Source organism: Lingula anatina, chromosome 5 (assembly GCF_051362555.1).
Source record: "Lingula anatina isolate TDL-2025a chromosome 5, LinAna3.0, whole genome shotgun sequence".
NCBI lineage: Eukaryota > Metazoa > Brachiopoda > Lingulata > Lingulida > Lingulidae > Lingula > Lingula anatina.
The window spans coordinates 22553215-22574895 of NC_141771.1; the positions used below are offsets into that span (position 1 = coordinate 22553215).

Genomic DNA, 21681 nt, shown 5'->3' on the forward strand with positions numbered 1-21681 from the left:
AATTTTTTCGAAGAACGCCTCCAGGTTGACGCTAGTGGCTAGTGGCAAGACAATTCAAAATCGAGACAGATAAATATGTCTGTCTGCTTGTTTGTCCCTCTGTGAAACCAACACAGTACCCAATCAATATATCCAACCTGTCCATGGAGACATGTGCCCCCAGTTAAAACAAATGGAATTTTAATACCGTTTAGCCATACCAATCAACATTAAACACATTCAAAGCGTTGTCATTTTTATTCATGTTCCCGGAAATTTCAGAGCAGCTGTCCACTGACCAACTAGCATGGATGAAAGGCGACGAAAATTATAAATGATAAGTGGTTAGGTTAACCCTTATTTAAACCATGGGCTGCAGTTAGGCGTCATTTTGGACATTTATATTTCTGAAAAGTGCCTGGAAAGCGCAGGTTTAGATATTTAAGGGAGCTCTAGGTACATGGATGTTATGGGCTGTTCAGTAGGAGGTGCACGTACGTGGTTATCAAGGGAGTAAAACCCTTTCTCTTATTATTGCTATATAATTGTATTATGCAAACTGACGTTTTACTTTCCACGGGTAATTTTGCCAAGCGAGGAAAATTATCAATAAAACAAGACTGTTTTCGTCATCTTGTGAATTGAAGTTTCAGGTGCCTTTCATTAATTTATATACTCACAAACTGTTTATATTCTAAAAAAAACTCTTATTTCCAGAGAAATATATCCAGCTTTTATAGGATCCTTTATATAATTGCATCCATAGTTAAACTTAAACCGTAACTGTCCAAGTGCCAGCATAACTAATGGAATTTTGTTTGTGTTGGATGCAGCATGCAGTTTCCCATTTTTATTTTCGCATATCGAAATCATGATCTAGAGGCTGGGAAAGTGAGCACGGTTCTAGCACTCAGTTTATTATCCGGCTCAGTAAATAACACTCCTCGTGCCACGCCATTCCCCCAAGAACCCTCCTTCACATCAAGATTTATCACAATGGCGCCACCAAAAAAGGTATATGTCTTGCTTTCTAAATGGATGAGGAGTTTCGTCCTCCTGAATATATTGTAGCATGGTGAGCGGAAGTGGGTCCTACGTCCGCTCACGTGGTAGCACAAGGTGGTGACGTAATGACCATAAAATATTCTTGCGCCTTTCGGAAGTATGCTTCTGAAAGTGCCATTTGCTTGGATATCTTCATTGACTGTAACCATCCAACCTGAAAGAAGGATTATATAATTACTGAAACTATTGGTAGTGATACACTCCATCCGAACCGAACTGTGATTGTAACTGTTAGTGTCAGATTAACAACGAAAATTGTCTCTTAACGAGGCCGTCGTAAATTCATCTGTATCATACAGATGTTTGAGCGATATTTGACAGACAAATTTAGTACTTTAAATAAGAACTGAAGGGGTAAGAATAAGTATAAGCTGATTTCTCGATCAATAAATTAGTATGTACGTCATTATTATAATAGAATATTAATATAATAATAATATAGAAAGATATTTATATTGTGCTAAATATGCACATAGATGCACGAATGTTCACAAGATACAATTCAACGTACCGGCGTCATACACAGGGGTATTGAAGAATTGTACTTTTTCTCCTCTACTGGCTGACACAAGCCTGTACCTGGCGGCGGGGTCCGAGATGAAGGTACTGAAGGTAAAGGCCCCGTCTTCACTAGTCACTGCCTTGGTGCCATCTATGTACGCTTCGTCCGGTATCCCGGTGAAATCAATGCCGTATTTGTTCTAAGAGTATAATGGAATACAGTAACATTGCAGAAAAGCATACGTTTACAATTTCTACACATTGAATATTCGTATATATGTGAATTAAATAATATTACAAGAACTGAAATTACAAAAGATTTTCGAAAAAAGAGAGAGAGAAAGAGAGCCAATTTTCACCTTCAGCCAAGCGGCGCCTCTTTTTCCCTCCCCTATGGCGTCTGTCTCAGAGCGACCAGCCACTTGGTGATGATACAAAATATTGCTGCGGGATCCCCGGATATTTGCTAAATTAGCAGACCCGTCCATGATAAATGTTAGGACATAGTTGTAGCATGGCGTCTCTGGTTTCTGACACGTGTCCGGGCGTCTGCGCCAGGGGACATGATTGTAGGAGTACATGTGTGGTTTTGGATAATAGTTTCCAGTGCTGTCCACACCGGGTCTGGCCATGGAGGCCACTAAGATGAAGGTCAAGGCGGAGAGGAGTTTCCTATTTTGAAGATAGCTGCAGGGAATTAGGTTATGTTATGATTATGTTAATAGGCACACACAAACACACACACAAATTCACATACACATACACTCACACAGAAAAAAAAAAAAAATATATATATATATATATATATATATATATATATATATATATATATATATATATATATATATATATTCAGGGTACAGAGATAAATGATGTGGCAGACAAAGGATTTAACCCAAAGGTAAACAAATGATATGCAGAACGCCTGCAACCACTCACCTGACTGAAATCTCCATGATATAAAGTTATACTGATAGTTGTCTAAGCACAACTCGTTATATAATACAGAGCCCTCGACGCAGACGGTATATTAGCAGTAAAATGCAGACTTGGAAATAGTTCATAATGTTCATAATGGGCTCTTAGGTACCTTTAGAGTTCTTTGGGTGAACACATTTGTTCTAAATGTCTCTTTGATTAAAAAGACACGTGTTCTTATAATAGCATAACGACTTATTACGTGTCTTTTCTATGTCACTTGAAAGTAGGGTAATGTCTTCTTTTCACAAAAAAAAAAAATTGTGATTTTTTTTTTATTTTCACATTTACTTCACCTCTTATTAAAACATCAATAACCTATTGCAGACAGAGTTAAATTGTATGTTGATCTTCGTGGGTGAGAAGAGGGAGTTTTTTAATTATCACAATATATTTTAGCATTATTTTATCAGAGAAAATAGCACCTTTCCAAACTCTGAGCAGAAAGAAACATTATGTTTCCAGATAGTCTCTAAATAAAATGCGACATATTTCTACGTTATGGATACAATTGAAAAGGCTAAAGAAAAGAATGATCTTTACATTTCATTGTAAGTATATTTCAAACTCTAACTTTCATCGTGAGAGATACAATAACTAAAGACATTGATCAATTTTAGCCCTTTTCTTTTAAGGCAACACATGGTCGTATAGTTAGAACTGGTGTTGGCTAAAAAAATGACACTTCAAAAATGTTAATGATAGTTTAATGAATAAATAAAATTCAAATTTCAGTTTATGAAAAAAAAAAACTATTAAAGTAAGTGAAAATACAAAAAAAGTATATTACGTAATCTCAAATTTGCAAAACAGACATAAGTAAATTGCAGCACAGCAAAGAGAGAGTTAGTTAAACGGTAATAGGTACTGACCTTCAATTGCACGATGTTCGTAGTTCAAATTTTAAACTCCGCTTCAGTAACTTTGCTTCTTGTCTCGTCTGCAAGAAATAACGTCAGCGCAAGGCGGGAAAGGCAGCTCCAGGCGGTCAAACCTGTGACCTACGAGACTTACACACAATGGACAATAGAAGTGTCACCCCTACTGAACCAATACTATGGGGGAGATAAATGAATGTGGAATGATATGCTCCTGCTATCATTTACTTACATCAAATTTCACAAAAAATCACAAAATGAGAACAAAGTATACATTCTACCAAAATATGCACTTTCAAGTACAAAATTAGTACTTAGTGGCATAGCCACGTGACCTAATAATAGGTGCCAGTCTACGAGTCAAGGATTCATATGATTGTCTGATGCGTTCAGGGCTTATGCTGGCCCAAGCATGAAACACTGGATATAACAGAGTTTCTCTGCTGGTTAGACGGGCATTTGTCAAAAGTTTTGACATATCATTCCTCACATTTTCTATTATGTTTGCATCCGGACTCTGGGCAGGCCACATCACCCTGCGAATGTCATGTTGGTCAAACGAATCATCAACTGCTCTGGGCCTGTGACAAGGAGCATTGTCTTCCTGGTGAACAAATGGATAATTCCTGTCACCAAACATGCTAGTAATAGATGATAGCAAGCCTGACTCCAAAACATCGATATATTTCTAGTGATTCAGGTTTCCATCAACCACTATCAATTCGCCCACGCCATGGATGCTGATGCAGCCCCACACCATGATGAATATGCTGCTCCAGGTTCGAAAATTCAGTGCTTTTGTTTCAAATGCTTTACCAGCAGTAGTACCCGTCTGTCATCAGAGGTCAGACCAAAGCGACACTCATCAGAAAAAAAAAATATATATATATATATATATATATATATATATATATATATATATATATATATATATATATATATATATAGGACCAATTGTCATGGACTGTCCAGTTCCAGATCCTGTTGACCCTAGTTCACTCTACGTTGCCTGTTTTGTAACGATATAAGAGGTTTCAGTCTTGCTACTGCTGTACACTCTATGAGCATGTAACCGACGCCTAGCAATTTTCACAGACACATTTTTATGTGTGAAATTGTTCCACTGTGTTGTCAACTGACAAGCAGTGTCGAACTTTGACAACCTGGACATCAAAATCAGTCGTCGGTCTTCACGGCCAGTAGTTTTTCTTGGACGACCCATCAGAGGCAATTTGTCTCTTGATCCAGTGTTTCTATACCAAGACCAGACCCTCTGCACGGTTCTGACTGAACAATTCAACTGTATCGATATTCTGACATTGCTTATTTTCCGCCTCTTCAGGTTAATAACTTGCACCTATAACCGTTAGATAATTGCCTGTATCTTGCCATATTGGAGGAAGACAGGAATAACATTTGCTGTACATGTACAAGACCAACAATACAATTCCATGGTATAGCGGTTTTATACTCATTAGTCACATTATAAGTAGACCAGGCATTATAACTACCCAAGATCTGCCTACTTTTATTACTCTGAGTTAGGGGGTGACACTTCTATTGTCCAGTGTGTGTACGACTTCCAAATATGGAGCTCAGGCGAATACAAATGTGACGCACGAGACTTCCAAATATGGAAGCGCCCCAAGCAAATTTTTTTCGAAGAACGCCTCCAGGTTGACGCTAGTGGCTAGTGGCAAGACAATTCAAAATCGAGACAGATAAATATGTCTGTCTGTCTGTGTGTCTTTCTGCTTGTTTGTCCCTCTGTGAAACCAACACAGCACCCAATCAGTATATCCAACCTCCGCATGTACCCCCAGTTAAAACAAATTGAATTTTAATACCATTTAACCATACCAATCAACATTAAAGACATACAAAGCGTTGTAATTTTTATTCACGTTCCCGGAAATTTCAGAGCAGCTGTCCACTGACCACCTAGCATGGAGGAAAGGCGATAAATGATTAATGATAAATGGTTATGTAAACACATATTTAAACCATTGGTTGCAGTTAGGCAGCATTTGGACATTTATATTTCTGAAAAGTGCCTGGAAAGCGCAGGTTTAGATATTTAAGGGAGCTCTAGGTACATGGATGTTATGGGCTGTTCAGTAGGAGGTGCACGTACGTGGTTATCAAGGAAGTAAAACCCTTTCTCTTAATATTGCTAATATAATTGTAGTATCCAACAAACTGACGCTTTACCTTCCGCAGGTAATTTTGCCAAGCGAGGAAAATAATCTATAAAACAGGACTGTGTGCTTCATTTTGTGAATTGACGCCACAGGTGCTTTTGATTGATTTATGTACTCACAAAACGTTTATATTCTTAAATAACTCTCATTTCCAGAGAAGTATATCCAGCTTTAATAAGATCCTTTGACACTGCTTCCAAAGTTTAACTAAAACTGTAGCTGTTCATGTACCAGTATAACTAACTATGGAATTTCGTTTGTGTTGGATGCACCAAGCAGTTTCTCATTGTTCCAATTGTTTCCCATTTTTCTTCGCGTATATAGAAATCATGATCTAGAGGATGGAAAAATGAGCACGGTTCTAGCACTCAGTTTATTATCCGGCTCAGTAAATAACACTCCTCGTGCCACGCCATTCCCCCAAGAACCCTCCTTCACATCAAGATTTATCACAGTGGTGCCACCAAGAGAGGTATATGTCTTGCTTTCAAAATGGATGATGAGATTGGTCTTACGAAATATATTGTAGCATGGAGAGCGGAAGTGGGCTTGTCGTCTTGTCACGTGATCGCACAACGGGATGACGTAATCACAAAAGAATATTATTGCGCCTTTAGGGAGGAGACTGTTGAACGTGCCATTTGCTTGGAATTGTTCATTAACTGTAACCATCCAACCTGAAGACATGAAAACACCCTTTTTTGAGGCGAAATTTTAATAAACATGCCAGTGTCAAATGCATTTAAAGATTGGCTTCTGGAGTATGATCGAAGCCGTCTTATCTAGGCCTGTATCATGCGAACAATTAATTAATTATTGCGTCATTAAAAACAGCCCGGCAGAAGATACTTAAATCTGAATTCTTACATATCTATACAGAACATTAAGAAGAATTATCATCATCATCATCATACGAATTTATTTTATACTGGCCGGGATTAATCCTCAACAGAGGGTGGGGCCAATCTTACACGCAGTCTTCCTCTCCAACTTGATCTATCCTGAGGGTCCTAACCAACTAGACCCCCCCCCCAAAAAAAAAAAAAAAAAAAAAAAAAAAAAGAAAATTCAACATACCTGAGTCAGACAAGGGTAGATTGAAAAATTCGGCAGTTTCTCCCCTACTGGCTGTCACAAGCCTGTACCTGGCGGCATGTGGAAGAAGGAGTGTGCTGAATGTAAAGGCGCCATTTTCAATGGTCACTGCCTTGGTGCCATCTATGTACGCTTCGTCCGGTATCCCAGTGAAATCGATGCCGTATTTTTTCTTAAAATATAGACAAGTATAGTAATATTCAGAGGAATCATAAATTAACAGCACCTTCATTTATACGTTAACTAGTAGTACTATATATGTATGTGCCACGAGCAAGATTGACTTTCAGGCAGATTTAAAACCTTTTTAAAAACTAAAATGTCAAAACACATACAGGATTGTCATACAGACCCTAGAAAAACATCTTAGAGGCAATAATAATAATAATAATAATAATAATAAATGCTTTTTATTTCCCCATATGCAAGCTAGCAATAAAATAGCTGTATGTTCTTAGAAGAATTATAGAATCTAATCTGTGACTAAAATGGCTATATTAGAGATGTGATTAATATAATCATTATCTGAAATTGTCTGCAAATTTCGATTCCAATCTAACCTGGGCAAATTTTAAACTGTCGGGATTTCCATCTTGTGTGTGATGTAAACATGTATAATCCGTACAAAGACAATCCAATAATGCTCAAATATGTCTAATTACGATGAACTGAAATGTCCATATATCTTCGGAATGAGGATTTGGTCAATATTCCAAGAGAGAGAGAGAGAGAGAGAGAGAGAGAGAGAGAGAGAGAGAGAGAGTACGGTGGGTGGTAAAAAAGCAAAATTTTACCTTCAGCCATGCGGTTCCTCTCTTTCCCTCCTCTATGGCGTCTGTCTCAGAGCGACTAGCCAATCGGTGATGTGCCAAAATATTGCTGCGGGATCCTCCGGCGTCTGTTAAGTTAGCATACCCGTCCATGACAAATGTTAGAACATAGTTGTAGCACGGCGTTTCTGGTTTCTGACACGTGGTCGGGTGATTAAACCAAGGCCCGTACTTGTAGAATTGCATATTTACCCCGGGGTTGTAAAGGCCGTAGCTGTTCACGCCTGGACCATACGTTACAGCCACGTACACAGCAACCAAAGAGAGAATCATTGTTCTCCTGAAATAATGTATTGGTGTTTATGAAACTGACACAATGACGCATGAACGTATGAATAAAATGCTGTATCATTTATTTGAGAGAGAGAGAGAGAGAGAGAGAGAGAGAGAGAGAGAGAGAGAACATATCTGCATTAATGCAAAACACACCAACTTTAAAAAATAAAATAATCTATTCTACTGCTTTTAAATATTCTGAAAAGGCGTTCAAACATGATAGAGAAAGCAACCACTAACCTTGCATAAAACCCCATTGCATATCTGGACGGTACAGAAGCAGTTGAACACCAATTAATGTACCTTGCTGACTTTGTACGTCCGTTTTATCAGGGCACTGTAGTCATGCAATTATGATTAAGTTTGCATTAAGGGCAGACACATAGGTAATTATATTGGCTTTTGGAGGAAAACTAGTTTTATTGATGTCCGTTTTATTGTAATATGTCGCGCACATCTCCTTGGCTGACTATGTACAGTTCTAGACTATAGTGAGTGAAAAGTACATTTTTACTCTTTTGCCTGGGCAACTGAACATTTGGCTCGAATTATTTTCTTGTACGTTGTAAATCAATGCTCTTTTAATTTAAACGGTACATTGTTCTTAAGATTTGTATGAATGTAAACATTGAGAATATCGGAGAAATAAAACAGAGTATTGAAATATACCCATAAATTGATCTACGGAAGTGGCCAGTCTCTTGAAGGATAGAATGACTCACGAAAATATCTTGCAGGAATGTCAAGTTAATCAACTTTTTTATTCATTTTGTCTAATCGCCAAATTACTGTATCAGTCAGCAGTTGCCTTGAGAGTCATATATCCGTAGTTATGGAGAAATGAACTCACGGAGACTCATCATTGGCTTTTGTCTTTATACGCAATGGATGTATGAGTCAATTTTACAAGCATTTTTGTTAAAGTTCTTCCGATTTCAAAATGTCAAAAATCAAGTGCGAGGTGTTATAAAAACACCTCACCTATGGTTTTGACGCGGGAAAAGTGAACACGCTGCGACCACAGTATTTATTACCTTCTACAAACAAGGAGCCACGTGCTGAGCCGACCCCCCACGACGTTTCATTGACGACATTGTTAATAACGCTGACGCCGTCGACACTTGAACAGTATTTGCCACTTTCGTAGTGGATCTTGAGAGTTTTCTGGTTGAAGATATTTCGGCATGAATAATAGTTGTTTTTATTCATTCTGCTGTTACTCTTCACCCCCGTGCGGTCACAAATGGGGGTGACGAAATCACCGTAGAAGATCATAGCACCCCGAGGCAGCGTCTTGTTAAAGGTACCGCCAGCAGAGATGGCTTCGTTTACCATGACCATCCAACCTGAAGAATTGGTTGCTATATATATATACTTTACGTTATTAAGGATTATTCCAATGAATAGTACATGATCTGCGGTACATTACAGTGTCTCGATTGAAATGATAACAGAATATCTCCGCGGGAATATTTAGGCATGCTATTTTCTCATTTTACATATTTTCTCATCCGTGAGTTAATCATGATGATAAGTATCTGTGTATGTATGTTTACACGCACAAACACTGACACACACACATACATATTTGTGTGTATGTGAGTGCGTATGTGTGTGTTTGTGTGTGTGTTTCTGCATGCTGCTTTGCCTGTTTGTTAGTGCATTTGTGAATTTGTTTGCGGGCATATATGGACTGGTGTATATGTGTGTCAATTTACGTATGTGTGTGTGCTTGTGTAGTAGTAGAACATATAGTTGTACAAGTAGTATAGGTGTGGTTTACAGACAACAAACAGCAACATATGATGCACATGGTCAATAACGGGATTCAAAAATAACTGCACCTGCTTCAGAAATCGGGGCGTTAAAGAATTCCACCTTGTGTCCCTTGCTGGCCGACACAAACCGGTTCCTGGTAGCAGAGTCCACTATGAAGGCTCTGAAGGTTAGTGTGACGTCATCGCTTGTTACCGCCTTGGTGCCATCTAAGTAGACGTCATCCTCTACACCGGTGAAGTCAATGCCGTATTTTGTCTGAAAGAAGAGCAGCGGAAGTTGACACACGTCTGGGTGGGTTGAAAAACATTGAAATGTGTTAATTTGAAATAAGGCGTGAGATTATGTAGACAGTGTTAACTTACCACATTCCATATTTTTTCAGATTTCTTTCTCGGTGAACTCTCATTCTTGGGTGATATTTAAAACACGGGAGCTCACTCAGCTAGTTTTCTACTAGCATTTGACAGCCATCTTAATTTCTTTTAATGTTTTCTGTTACCTACACACTATCTAATCATCATTAAACGCGGATTATAGCCAAAAGTTTACGCACTCCTTCAAAGATGTTTTAATGGTCGGAAACCATGAAGATGTATTCAGAAAAGGATCAATTTAGGACGACAATCAGGAGAATTCTTGTCGCCGTTTGGAAAAATAACAGTAAGGTACCATATCAACGCAAACGATTGAAACCTTGATTAAGCAACCTGATCGTCAGACAACATCACTCGGTTCTGATTTCAGTCAGCAAATAAAAGAACACGAAATGAATGCACTCTACCTTCAGCCATGCGGTCGCCATTTTCCCCTCTTGAATGGCGTCCGCCTCACTTCTCCCTGCCAGTTGGTGATGAGCCAAAATCTTGCTGCGGTTGTTGCCAAGGAAATCATCGCTGCTTCCGTCCATAAGGAAAGTCAGGGCATAGTCGTAGCAGGGCGTGGCTTTCCTAGCGCAGGTGTCATGGCGGCTTTTGTAATAGTAATATTGCCCAGCGTTTGCCAGTCCTATCTGGCCGAGAAAAGACACCAAGAACCACACCCGGGTGCTGCAGAGAAGCACAAGATAACACTTTGGAATAATAGCAATATGCTCTAACTGGTACAGCGAGATGAAGGCTCTAGTGGTTTAAAAAATCCCTTTTCTATCTCTATTTAAATTTAAAGGCCGATGCACACCGTGAACTGTCATGCTGAGCTTTAAGAATTATTTTCCCGTCTAATCACCTTGACCCAATTCCATCAACACTGAATAGCGCTATCCTCTGGACGACACTGTCCGTTGGATGGAATTGTTATCCTCTAAGAAATTTATTCTGGGGTATATGTGGGTTAAGTAATGTTGACTAACCAGTATATACTTATTTGTGTCTATGATTTTGCTTTAGAGTGGTTAAAAGGGCTGCTATCCCCAAAATAAATGTCTAGAGAATAACAATTTCATCCAAAGTATTGATAAAACTGGGCTCGGGGCGCAAACACAATACAAGGCTTTGATAAACAAACGCCAAGTAATAACGACTGCGACTAGGCCAGTGTCACGGCAAGTTACAACCTCCCTGAATGGTGGGAAAAAAGCATTGTAACACATTACATCATACAGTGGAAACAGCTTATACGTAATTCAAGTGAGGGCGGATAGAACTGGACGCGGTCGAGGGCAGTGTGTTCGTAAATATGAAGAAAATAATTGAAAAGTTAACATTTTTCGAAAATTATCCACATGTACTACAGTTAAATCTTAGCGATTATCCAGCGTTTCCAACCTTTTTTCTTTAATCGTCGGTATCGTGTTTTCCATTGGGGTATCATGGCTACAACATGTTTTCCCTTTTAAATGAAATTTAAAGATTACAGTTTGGTTTGTTTTAGTTTTGGTCATTTTCGCCTCATAAAACTGCATTTAAAAAAACACGATTAAAAGTATTCCAAATTAAGCAAAACTTATTAATGAATTATTCTTTAAGCCCGTATTTTTTTATAATCCCTTGCAGCAGAGCTTACCTTAGAGCAGCGTCCATGTCGTGAAGGTGAAGTGTTTATACGATACTTTAACAACATTGCATCAAAAGTGACATTTATAGACATTTGTACGCGCTGTTATATTACTTGATCAGGAACCGTATCGACGTACTTTTCCACTAGCAGCATGTCTGGCAAACTGTCAAAGCAGATGTTGGTCAACACTTCTGGCGCCTTTCAAAGCATTACACAAGCACTGAGAATAAAATTGAAGTCATTTGACTCTCTAGTCAGAGTCCAGCACCCCTTGACCCTCATGGAGTTAATTTGACTCCTATATAATGGTCAAATAACCCCACTACCAGAGTCTTTAGTCTCTCTTATCAGTCAATCACCCCCTGGCTCTCATGGAGTCAATCTGACTCTAAAATCAGAGTCAGACGGCGTTGAGAGAACAATTTTCATCATCCTTTGTCAGTAGCAACATGACTTTATTAGCCATAGTTGGTTTTATGCATGAACGAGTGGTTTTCTGTGTGTTTCTGCCTACAGAACTCGTGCACTTATTACTGGCCCGGGCTTTCAGTTGCCCACACCCTTTATGTGATATGTTGGTATACAGGTCAGCAGGTTTTGTGTCCAAGTTTTTTTTTTTTTTTTTTTTTTTTTTTTTTTTTTTTTTTTTTTTTTTTTTGACCCGCCCATGCATGTCACCATACGTTACAGCCACATGCATTGTATTTATACTTTACCGCTTGGTGCAATCCTTCGTTTTCATGAGATTGGTTATCACATTTATGCTGATGACACTCAGCTTTACACATCCTGCAATATTAGAAACCCTGAATCATCAATTACTAAAATAGCCAACTGTATTTCTGATATAAGGGGGTGGATGATCAGAAACAAACTCAAGATCAACGACGAGAAAACTGAATTCCTAGTAATATCTCAACCACACAATAAGAACATTGCCCGCAGTCTTAGCATGTCAATAGGTGCCAGCGTGGTACAAGTCTCATCTCACGCCAAAAATCTGGGAGTTTATTTTGACAGTACATTGTCCATGAACAGAAAAATTTCTAACGTATCCAAAACATGTATGTTCAATATTAGAAACATTGGTTCCTTACGAAAACATTTAACCGACTCTTCTACAGCAACAGTTATACATGCCCTGGTTACATCGAGACTTGATTTCTGCAACTCCCTTCTTTATGGATCTTCGGAGGAACAAATCAAACGGCTACAGCGTGTACAGAATATATCTGCTCGCCTACTGACCCGCACTCCAAAAGACAACCACATTACTCCCGTTTTAATGATGTTGCACTGGCTCCCTGTCCGAGCACGCATTTTATTCAAACTTTTAACATTTGCACATGCAGCATTTTATAAACTTGCACCTTCTTATTTAAATGAGCTTGTTTCACACTACGTGCCATCAAGAAATCTCAGATCAGGTGATCACCTTCTTCTTAAGGTTTATAAGGCAAGATTAGTATCATACGGTGATAAAGCTTTTAAATTTGCAGCACCAAAAGAATGGAATATTTTACCCATCAGTCTTAGACAAATTGTGGACCCTGGACATTTTAAAAAGGAACTAAAAACCCACCTTTTTAAACAATATTATCTTTAAATTCTTTAAAAAAAAAACACTTCTTAAGAAAAACTGTTCTTAGTCATAGTTTTAAATTTCCCCTTTTTTATCCATTTTATATATCTTTTCATCTTATAACCATTAGCAATATTTTTCTTTTAATTTGAATTTTATAATTTTTGTAAAGTCTACTGAATACATGTTGGATATTAGACTATAAATAAATATTATTATTATTATTATTATTATTATTATTATTATTACTATTATTATTATACACAGTAACCAAAGTGTTCTCCCAAAATAATGCATTGGTGTTTATTAAAATGACACGATGACGTATGAACAAATGAAAAAAAGTTCTGTAATATTTATTTGAGAGAGAGAGAAAACATATCTGCATTAATGCAAAACACAACGACTTTAAAATAATATTCTGAAAAGGCGGCCAAACATGATAGAGAAAGCAGTGTCTCACCTTATATTAAATCCCATACCGTGCATGAACAGTTGAACAAACCCAACATTTTATGCACCTGGGCGAATTCGTTCTTCCGTTTTATCAGAAACTGTAGTCATGCAATTATTATTAAGTTTGCATTAAGGACAGACACCTAGGTCATTATATGAGCTTTGAGAGGAAAACAAGTTTTATTGATGTGTGTTTTATTATAACATGGCGCGCACACCTCCTTGGATGTCTATATAAAGTTTTTGATTAAAATGTGTAAAAAGTACATTTGTATACTCTTTTGCCTGGGGAACTTAATTTTGGCTCGAATTAATTTCCTAGTACGTTGTAAATCAATGCATTGTTCAAAAGATTGTTATGCCTGTAAACGATTTTTTTTTCATTTGAGAATATTAAAGAAATAAAACTGCACACAAAGAGTATTGGAATATTCTCAAACTGATCTACGGCATTGGCCAGCCTCTTGAAGAACAGAATTATTACAAAAAACATCTTGCAGGAATTCAAGTTAATTATCTTTTATTTATTTTGTCTCAAGGCTAAATTACTGTGTAGTCGACAGTTGCCTTGAGAGAGATATATTCCACGCTCTGAAGAAATGAACTCACAGAGACTTATCCTTGGGTTTTGTCTTAACACACAATGAATGTCTGAGTCAATCTTAAAAGTATATTTCAGTCATAACTGTCCATTTCAAAATGTCAAAAATCAAGTGCGAGGAGATATGAAAAGATCTCATCTATGGTTTTGACGCGGGAAAAGTGAGCACATTGCAAGCCAGGTATTTATTGTCCTCTACGAACATTGCGCCACGAATTAGTAACTTTTATTCCTGTTCTTGTGCAACTATGGTTGGTGAAGCCACCAGGTATCAAATCATATTTGACTTGATGACAAGCCAAATACAGATTCATATCGGGCTCATTAAAAGTGACGCAACCCCCCCCCCCAACAAACACACAGGAACACCCGGCACACCGCTGCTAGCAGCATGTTACTGATAAATTACGCTGATACATGTATCACCCTGATCGTGATGTGTGTAGATAACTTTATCAAACAATACATCAGATTTAGTAACATGCGGTATATAACAGTAGGGTTGGGCCGCGTTCTGACTATGTAGATTTCGACATCACCTGATTGTGACCAATTTAAAGCACTATATTTTATAATATATAAAGCGTGCGAAACGGCTTTATTAGCAATAGAGCGGGAAGGCCGAAGTGTAAAGGGCGGGGCGCTGTGCCCACTCTGGGCGCCTATACCATGGCGATGGCTTCGAAAGAGATGTGCAGCGTATTCAGTGAGCAATTTTTAACGTGTCATATATGCCTGGAGGAATATAAAGACCCGAGAGTGCTCCCCTGTTACCACACGTTCTGCCTGGAATGCATTGCTGACCATGCAGCCAAGAATGGTGTACAGAACAAGTTTCCCTGTCCCGTGTGTCGTCAAGAGGCCCCCGTACCACCAGATGGGTTAGAAACTCTCGTGAAAAACTTCTTCCTAAGAAAAGTAACAGACTTCATGAAAGACCAGAAAGCGCCAGAGGGTAGACTTTGTGAGTATTGTAAGCATAAAGAGGCCACTTTGCTGTGCCAAGGTTGTCCCAAAACCAACCAACTGTGCGTTACATGCCGTGAATTGCACGACAGCATCCCAGCATTAACTGGACATCGCTTTGTACCTATGTCACAAGTCGACTTTTCAGTTAACCCATCTAACATACGTGATCAGTTAAGTCACGTATTAGATAAAGCTCAGTACTGCCACAAACACGACGGCGAGTTGTTGACATTCTATTGTGAAGAGGATGACACCGTGGCATGTAGAGATTGTATTTTGGAAACTCACAGAAAACACGACTTCAAAAAACTGGGGGATGTGGTGAAGGTTCAACGGGAGCTCATAAAAGAAAAACTGATATATCTCCCAAGTGCAAAACTGTCTCTCTTTGAAAGGGCTGAAAAGGCCATTGTAAGAACGGAAGAGAGGCTAGAAGAAAATCAGACAACGGTTCTTTGTATGGTGGATTCTCAAAAATTAGCCAAGACTAAGGAGATAAATAAAAACTGTAAAATTATTGTAAGAGAAATCACAGATTATTACCGTCAAGTAGAGAAGGACGTATGTCAACAGACAGACGAATATTTGACCACTGTCAAACAGCATTTGGAAACTTTTGAAACAAAAGTACAGTCCTATTACATCGAAATGAAAAGATTTATAGATGACAATAGCAACAAAATAACGGCAGAAGTTAAGGCACTCACCTCCACGCAGATGAAGACTTTAAAAGCTGAAAAGGACAAGCTAGAAATGAACAAGATTTCCATTCAGAGTATTCGTGATTTCGCCAAGCAGCTCACAGACACTGGTTCTGACATCGAAGTCATGACCCACTCTAAAACACTCCAAACTAGAATCGAGGAATTACAGTCATTAGAACCAGTCTTTGATACCAAGAACACCGAGATAACATTTACACCAGGGCAAACAAAAATGGACGTTGTGCTAGAGTATCCTAAAATCCCTGAACTAAAGTTGTCCATAAAAACGGGGTCCATTACGGCCAAAACATACCGGGGTCCCTTGGATGCATGTTTTGGGAGTTTGAAAAAAGAAAGGGCGCACTGTCCCGAGCTGATATGTTTTCAGAAGAAAACTAGGCTTGATAGGCAAGAGTGGAATATTTGTTTTAGTGTTAAGGGTGCCCTGTGGGATATCCAGTGCACAGATGACGCGTGTATTTTAGTTGTACACGGAGGCAAATTCTGTGGTGATACAGTGTCCGTATTCTCCAGCACAGGTCAATGTAAACGTGAGATTAGAATAGAAGGAGGCGTGAGGTGTATCACTGCAGTCAGTAACAAAAGATTTGTGGTCACAGGCAAAGATAAATGCTGTAGACTGTATTCAACATCAGGTCAGGCTATCCGATGTTTTGGTCAGGGTGATATGTCTGACCCCAGGGGTGTTACTTGTGGCCGTGCAGATAGTGAGGTGCACGTGTGCGATAGTGGTGCACAGTGCATCTGTGTGTACGACATGAAATATTTTCAACTTGTAAACAGAATTCCTATCCCAATGTGCAGTAAAGGTTTACTGTGCTGTGCATACCACCACGGCATCAATGCAATCATAGTCAGCAACTTCTGTGCCCACTGTGTGTATGCAGTGACACCCCAGGGTGACGTCATGTTCCAATACGGAGTACGAGGTCAGAGAGGAAGTGGAGACGGGCAACTGAGTTATCCAGGAGGAGTGTGCGTAGATAAGTTTGGAAACATATTCATAGCTGACTACATTAATAACAGGGTGGTTATCCTTGATTCAGATGGGGGATTTTTATGTAACATTTTGACAATGAGTGACGGCATTTGGCGTCCTGTGTCAGTTGATGTCACTAATAACGGGGAGCTTGTGGTCGGAACTGGCCCTGGTAAAATACATACATATAAGTATATAGATTATAAATGACTTACATGATTTGACACTGTGATGCTGTTTGAATTGTGATTAACATCACTGCGGTAAATATTATGAACACACTACAGAAGTACCTTATAAACCCATCCAGCACTATATGCTGTTTTATTATACATACTGAAAGTATTAGTAACAATTAGATAGACATATGAGTAAAGACCACAGAGACAAGCAATTTGATTACTTTAAGCACTTTCATCCTTTGCAGAACAACATATAATTTATTTTATTCACAGTTACTTTTATACTTTATGGAGTGTAATTGGTAATTGTTGACTTCTTCTATGTCTCTAAATGAAACTAGTTGACGTTATTTTCTTTTTCATTTATTTAGAAATAAAATCCAATGAGCTTTGGTTATGCTTATTGTCTTTATTATTATTATTATTATTATTATTATTACTTTACTAAGCAGTGAGATTCAGCTAGAACAAAAGCGGTCGGGAGCAGAACAATTTTGTTTTAAATAGTCTTTACCATTTTCATGTCGACTATGGAGTCGCTCCAAACATTATTAAACCAGAAGTACACAGTTTTGAGGAATCTAAGAAATAAAATATTTTAATGCTAGAAAGGTAACCATCCAAAGGACGTGTAGGGCTAGTGTAGTGTTCGAAAAATAGATTGGTATAACACACGGGTTCGAAGGGAAAAATTCATATATTGCAGAAAAATGCATTGGTTTTTACAATATAAATACATTTTAAAAAATAATCAAAATAAATAAAAGGAGCTGAAATTTACATTAACAATACTTCCATGTACACAACATTGCAGGTAGCAGAAGTGGGAGAGCAGATGCTCAAGTTATCTTTAGCGCCAAGACGCGTCAGTGTAACGTACAGCATGACGTGCAGTAAAAAATGGACATAGCTGTAAGCACGGCGTCTCTTGTTTCTGACACGTGTCTGGACGGTTATACCAGGGCCCATACTTGTAGAACTGCATATTTACCCCGAAGCTGTTCATGCCTGTGCCCAACTTTACTGCGACATACACAGCAACCAAAGAGAGAATCACTGTTCTCCTGAAATAATGTATTGGTGTTTATGAAACTGACACAATGACGTATGAACGTATGAAAAAAGTGCTGTATCACTCATTTGAGAGAGAAAAAGAGAGAGAGAAGAGAAAGGAAGAGAGAGGGAGAGAACATACCTACTTTAATATAAAACACACCAACCTTACAAAAATAAATTAGTCTGTTCTACTACTCTTAAATATTGTGAAAAGACGTTCAAACATGATAGAGAAAGCAGCCACTTACCTTACATAAACCCCCCCTAACATATCAATTGAACAAACACAACAATTAATGCACCTTGGCGACTTCGTCCATCCGTTTTATCAGAGCACTGTAGTCGTGTAATCGTTATTAAGTTTGTATTAAGGACAGACACCTAGGTAATAAATGGGCTTGGAGAGGAAGCCAAGTTAATTGATGTCTGTTTTATTGTACAAGCATGTCGCGCATACCTCCTTGAATGTCTATGTTCAGTTCTAGATTAAAATGTGTGAAAAGTACATTTATATTATTTAATCTGGACAACTGAAATTTTGGCTCGAATTATTTTCCTTATACGTTGTAAATCAATGCTATTGATTGATTTAAATGGTACATTGTTCAAAAGATGGGTATGCTGCATACAAACGTATTTAACATTTGAGAATATCGGAGAAATAAAACTGCACACAAAGAGTATTGAAATATACTCATTGATCTACGAAATTGGTCAGTCTCTTGAAGCACGTAATAACTTACAAAAAATAGATTGCAGGAATTCAAGTTAATTAACTTTTATTTTTGTCTCATCGCCAAATTACTGTATAGTCGACAGTTGCCTTGAGAGAGATATATCCCACGCTCTGGAGAAATGAACTCACGTTATTGGATTTTGCCTTCATATGCAATGAATGTCAGAGTTAATTTTAAAAGTATTTTTGTCATAACTCTCTACTAGTGCGAGGAGTTATGAAAACACCTCATCTATGGTTTTGACGCGGGAAAAGTGAGCACGCTGCGAGCACAGTATTTATTGCCTTCTACAAACCACGCGCCACGTGCTGCGCCGACCCCCCACGAAGTTTCCTTGACGACACAGTTAATAACGCTGACGCCGTCAACAATTGAGCAGTATGTGTTACTTTCGTAGTGGATTTTGAGGATTTTCTGGTTGAAGTTATTTCGGCATGAATAATAGTTGTTTTTATTCTTCACCCCACTGCGATCACAAAGGGGGATGACGTAGTCACCGTAGAAGATCATAGCACCCCGAGGCAGCGTCCTGTTAAGGGTACCGCCGGCAGAGATGGCTTCGTTCACAATGACCATCCAACCTGTAAAGTTGGTTGGTGTACACACATTTAATGTTATTGAAATATATATCTATACCAAGGAAATGAATAGTTCAAGATGTGAGGTACATAACAGTGTCTCGATTGAAATGACAACAGAATATCTCCGCGGGAGTTTAGGCAAGCTATTTTCTCATTTTACGTATTTTCTCACCCGTGAGTTAATCGTGTGTATAAATATGTTAACACGCCCAAACACACACACATACATATTTGTGTGTGTGTGCGTGTGTATATGTGTGTTTGTGTGTGTGTGTTTCTGCATGCTGCTTTGCCTGTTTGTTAGTGCAGTTGTGAATTTGTAAATTTGTTTGTGAGCATATGTGAGCGGGTGTATATGTGTCAATTTACGTATGTGTGTGTGTGTGTGTATTTGTGTAATAGTAGAACATATAATATTATATGCACGAAAATGCAGTAGTATCGAAGTAGCAAAGAAGCATTAACGCAGTAGTGGTGTGGAGCATATTTGCAGTAGAAATGCAGTATACCCTACTGCAATTCTACTTCAAAAATTACATAGGGTTGTACAGAGGAGGAGCATTAATGCAGTAGATTAGCAGCATGATAGAAGCATGTTTCAAATATGCTAATTAGCTCCCAATGCGAAGCAGATTTGAGGCATATTTGCAGTATGATTGCAGTAGTCTACTGCGCTGGAGCATCTACTGCGTTTTCGTACATATGCAGTAGTACAAGTAGTATATGGGTGGTGTACAAACAACAAACAGCAATATGATATGATACACATGGTCAATATCGGGCTTCAAAAATAATTGTACCTGCTTCAGAAATCGGGGCGTTAAAGAACTCCACCTTGTGTCCCTTGCTGGCGGATACAAACCGGTTCCTGGTAGCAGAGTCCACCATGAAGGCTCTGAAGGTTAGTGTGCCGTCATCGCTTGTTACTGCCTTGGTGCCATCTAAGTAGGCGTCATCCTCTACACCGGTGAAGTCAATGCCGTATTTTGTCTGAATGTAAAGCAGCGGAAGTTGAAACACATCTGATTGGGTTAAATAATATTGACATTTGTTAATTTGAAATAAAGCGTGAGATTTAGAACAAACACTAGGAAGAATTGATTAAACAAACCAGTTGCAATTTAATCTTATTTTAATGAAATAAGAGTTCCGTTCTTTTTCAGAACAGAAAAAAAGATTGAGGTAGATAAGTGTTAACGCAAATTTTGCTCTATTTAGGAAGTATGGTGGTGCTCTTCCATAGTTTTTGCAGATTTCTTTCTCGATGGACTCTCATCCTTGGGTGAACTTTGAACCACGGGAGCTCACTCAAGATTTCTACTAGCATTTGACATCCCTCATAAATTTCTAAATGATTGCTGTTACCTTCAACCCATCAGCATTAAATGCGAATTATAGCCCTTCAAAGATGTTTTTCATAGTCGGAAACCATGAAGATGTATTCAGACAAGGACTGGTTTAGAACGACAATCAGGAGAGCTCACGTCAACATTTGGCAAAATAAAAGTAAGGTACCATTACAACGGAAACGGTTTAGACCCTGATTAAGATCCCGATCGTCAGATAGCAGTAAGTTCTGATTCCATTCTACAACTAAAAGAAGACAAAATGAATTCACTCTACCTTCAGCCATGCGGTCGCCATTTTCCCCTCTTGAATGGCGTCCGCCTCAGTTCTTCCTGCCAATTCGTGATGAGCCAAAATCTTGCTGCGGTTATTACCAAGGTATTCATCGCTGTTTCCGTCCATAACGAAAGTCAGGGCATAGTCGTAGCAGGGCGTGGCTTTCCTAGCGCAGGTGTCATGGCGACTTTTGTAATAGTAATATTGCCCAGCGTTTGCCAGTCCTATCAGGCCGAGGAAGGAGACCAAAAGCCACACCTGGGTGCTGCAAAAAAATGACAAGATAACTCTCTAGAATAACAGCGATATGCCCTGATTGGTACAGAGAGATGAAAGCTTCAGTGGTTTCCAAAAACCTCCTTGCTATCTCGGCTTAAATTTAAAGGCCGACACACACCGTGAACTGTCATGCTGAGCTATAAGAATTATTTTCCCGTCAAATCCTCTGGGCCCAGTTTCATCAACACTATTTATAGCTCTATCCTTTGGATAACACCATCCATTAGATAAAATTGTTATCTATTGGACAAATATCCTGTGGGTAAAGTAATGTTTACTTAACACAAGATAGTAATTTTTGTATCTAATATTGCTTTCCAGTGGTTAAAAAAGG

At 38.6% G+C, this 21681-nt stretch overlaps 5 protein-coding genes across 5 annotated transcripts; 1 reads left to right on the plus strand and 4 right to left on the minus strand.

Annotated features, from left to right (window-relative positions):
• Positions 1-230: 230 nt before the first annotated feature.
• Positions 231-2304, minus strand: LOC147761899 (uncharacterized). The gene is made up of 3 exons (XM_087013850.1): positions 1905-2304; positions 1556-1745; positions 231-1198 (listed from the first exon to the last, which is right to left on the minus strand). Exons 1-3 carry the CDS (start codon positions 2175-2177, stop codon positions 849-851), a joined length of 813 nt encoding a protein of 270 aa, XP_086869976.1. The 5' UTR covers positions 2178-2304; the 3' UTR covers positions 231-848.
• A 3019-nt stretch (positions 2305-5323) lies between these two features.
• LOC147761900 (uncharacterized) lies at positions 5324-7815 on the minus strand. Its single transcript, XM_087014135.1, has 3 exons — positions 7492-7815; positions 6680-6869; positions 5324-6279 (listed from the first exon to the last, which is right to left on the minus strand). Exons 1-3 carry the CDS (start codon positions 7798-7800, stop codon positions 5930-5932), a joined length of 849 nt encoding a protein of 282 aa, XP_086870261.1. The 5' UTR covers positions 7801-7815; the 3' UTR covers positions 5324-5929.
• A 1788-nt stretch (positions 7816-9603) lies between these two features.
• LOC106161796 (uncharacterized) lies at positions 9604-11658 on the minus strand. Its single transcript, XM_013538825.2, has 3 exons — positions 11584-11658; positions 10364-10628; positions 9604-9837 (listed from the first exon to the last, which is right to left on the minus strand). The coding sequence occupies exons 1-3, from the start codon at positions 11598-11600 to the stop codon at positions 9619-9621; spliced, it is 501 nt and encodes a 166-aa protein (XP_013394279.2). The 5' UTR covers positions 11601-11658; the 3' UTR covers positions 9604-9618.
• A 3227-nt stretch (positions 11659-14885) lies between these two features.
• On the plus strand, positions 14886-17099 carry LOC106161795 (uncharacterized). The gene has a single exon (XM_013538823.3). The coding sequence runs from the start codon at positions 14886-14888 to the stop codon at positions 17097-17099; it is 2214 nt and encodes a 737-aa protein (XP_013394277.3).
• A 1926-nt stretch (positions 17100-19025) lies between these two features.
• LOC147761901 (uncharacterized) lies at positions 19026-21458 on the minus strand. Its single transcript, XM_087013945.1, has 3 exons — positions 21069-21458; positions 20246-20435; positions 19026-19445 (listed from the first exon to the last, which is right to left on the minus strand). The coding sequence occupies exons 1-3, from the start codon at positions 21192-21194 to the stop codon at positions 19096-19098; spliced, it is 666 nt and encodes a 221-aa protein (XP_086870071.1). The 5' UTR covers positions 21195-21458; the 3' UTR covers positions 19026-19095.
• Positions 21459-21681: the final 223 nt, after the last annotated feature.

Excerpts from the sequence above, each read along its gene's own strand:
- LOC147761901 (XM_087013945.1), bottom strand. The coding sequence starts at position 21,194 with ATGGACGGAAACAGCGATGAATACCTTGGTAATAACCGCAGCAAGATT. Across the intron at positions 20,436-21,068 it reads TGGCGACCGCATGGCTGAAG|ACAAAATACGGCATTGACTT; the intron begins GTAGAGTGAATT and ends CTTTACATTCAG. Across the intron at positions 19,446-20,245 it reads CGCCCCGATTTCTGAAGCAG|GTTGGATGGTCATTGTGAAC; the intron begins GTACAATTATTT and ends CCAACTTTACAG.
- LOC106161796 (XM_013538825.2), bottom strand. Across the intron at positions 9,838-10,363 it reads TGGCGACCGCATGGCTGAAG|ACAAAATACGGCATTGACTT; the intron begins GTAGAGTGCATT and ends CTCTTCTTTCAG.
- LOC147761899 (XM_087013850.1), bottom strand. The coding sequence starts at position 2,177 with ATGGCCAGACCCGGTGTGGACAGCACTGGAAACTATTATCCAAAACCA. Across the intron at positions 1,746-1,904 it reads GAGGCGCCGCTTGGCTGAAG|AACAAATACGGCATTGATTT; the intron begins GTGAAAATTGGC and ends TTATACTCTTAG. Across the intron at positions 1,199-1,555 it reads TACCCCTGTGTATGACGCCG|GTTGGATGGTTACAGTCAAT; the intron begins GTACGTTGAATT and ends TCCTTCTTTCAG.
- LOC106161795 (XM_013538823.3), top strand. The coding sequence starts at position 14,886 with ATGGCGATGGCTTCGAAAGAGATGTGCAGCGTATTCAGTGAGCAATTT.
- LOC147761900 (XM_087014135.1), bottom strand. The coding sequence starts at position 7,800 with ATGATTCTCTCTTTGGTTGCTGTGTACGTGGCTGTAACGTATGGTCCA. Across the intron at positions 6,870-7,491 it reads GAGGAACCGCATGGCTGAAG|AAAAAATACGGCATCGATTT; the intron begins GTAAAATTTTGC and ends CTATATTTTAAG. Across the intron at positions 6,280-6,679 it reads TCTACCCTTGTCTGACTCAG|GTTGGATGGTTACAGTTAAT; the intron begins GTATGTTGAATT and ends TCATGTCTTCAG.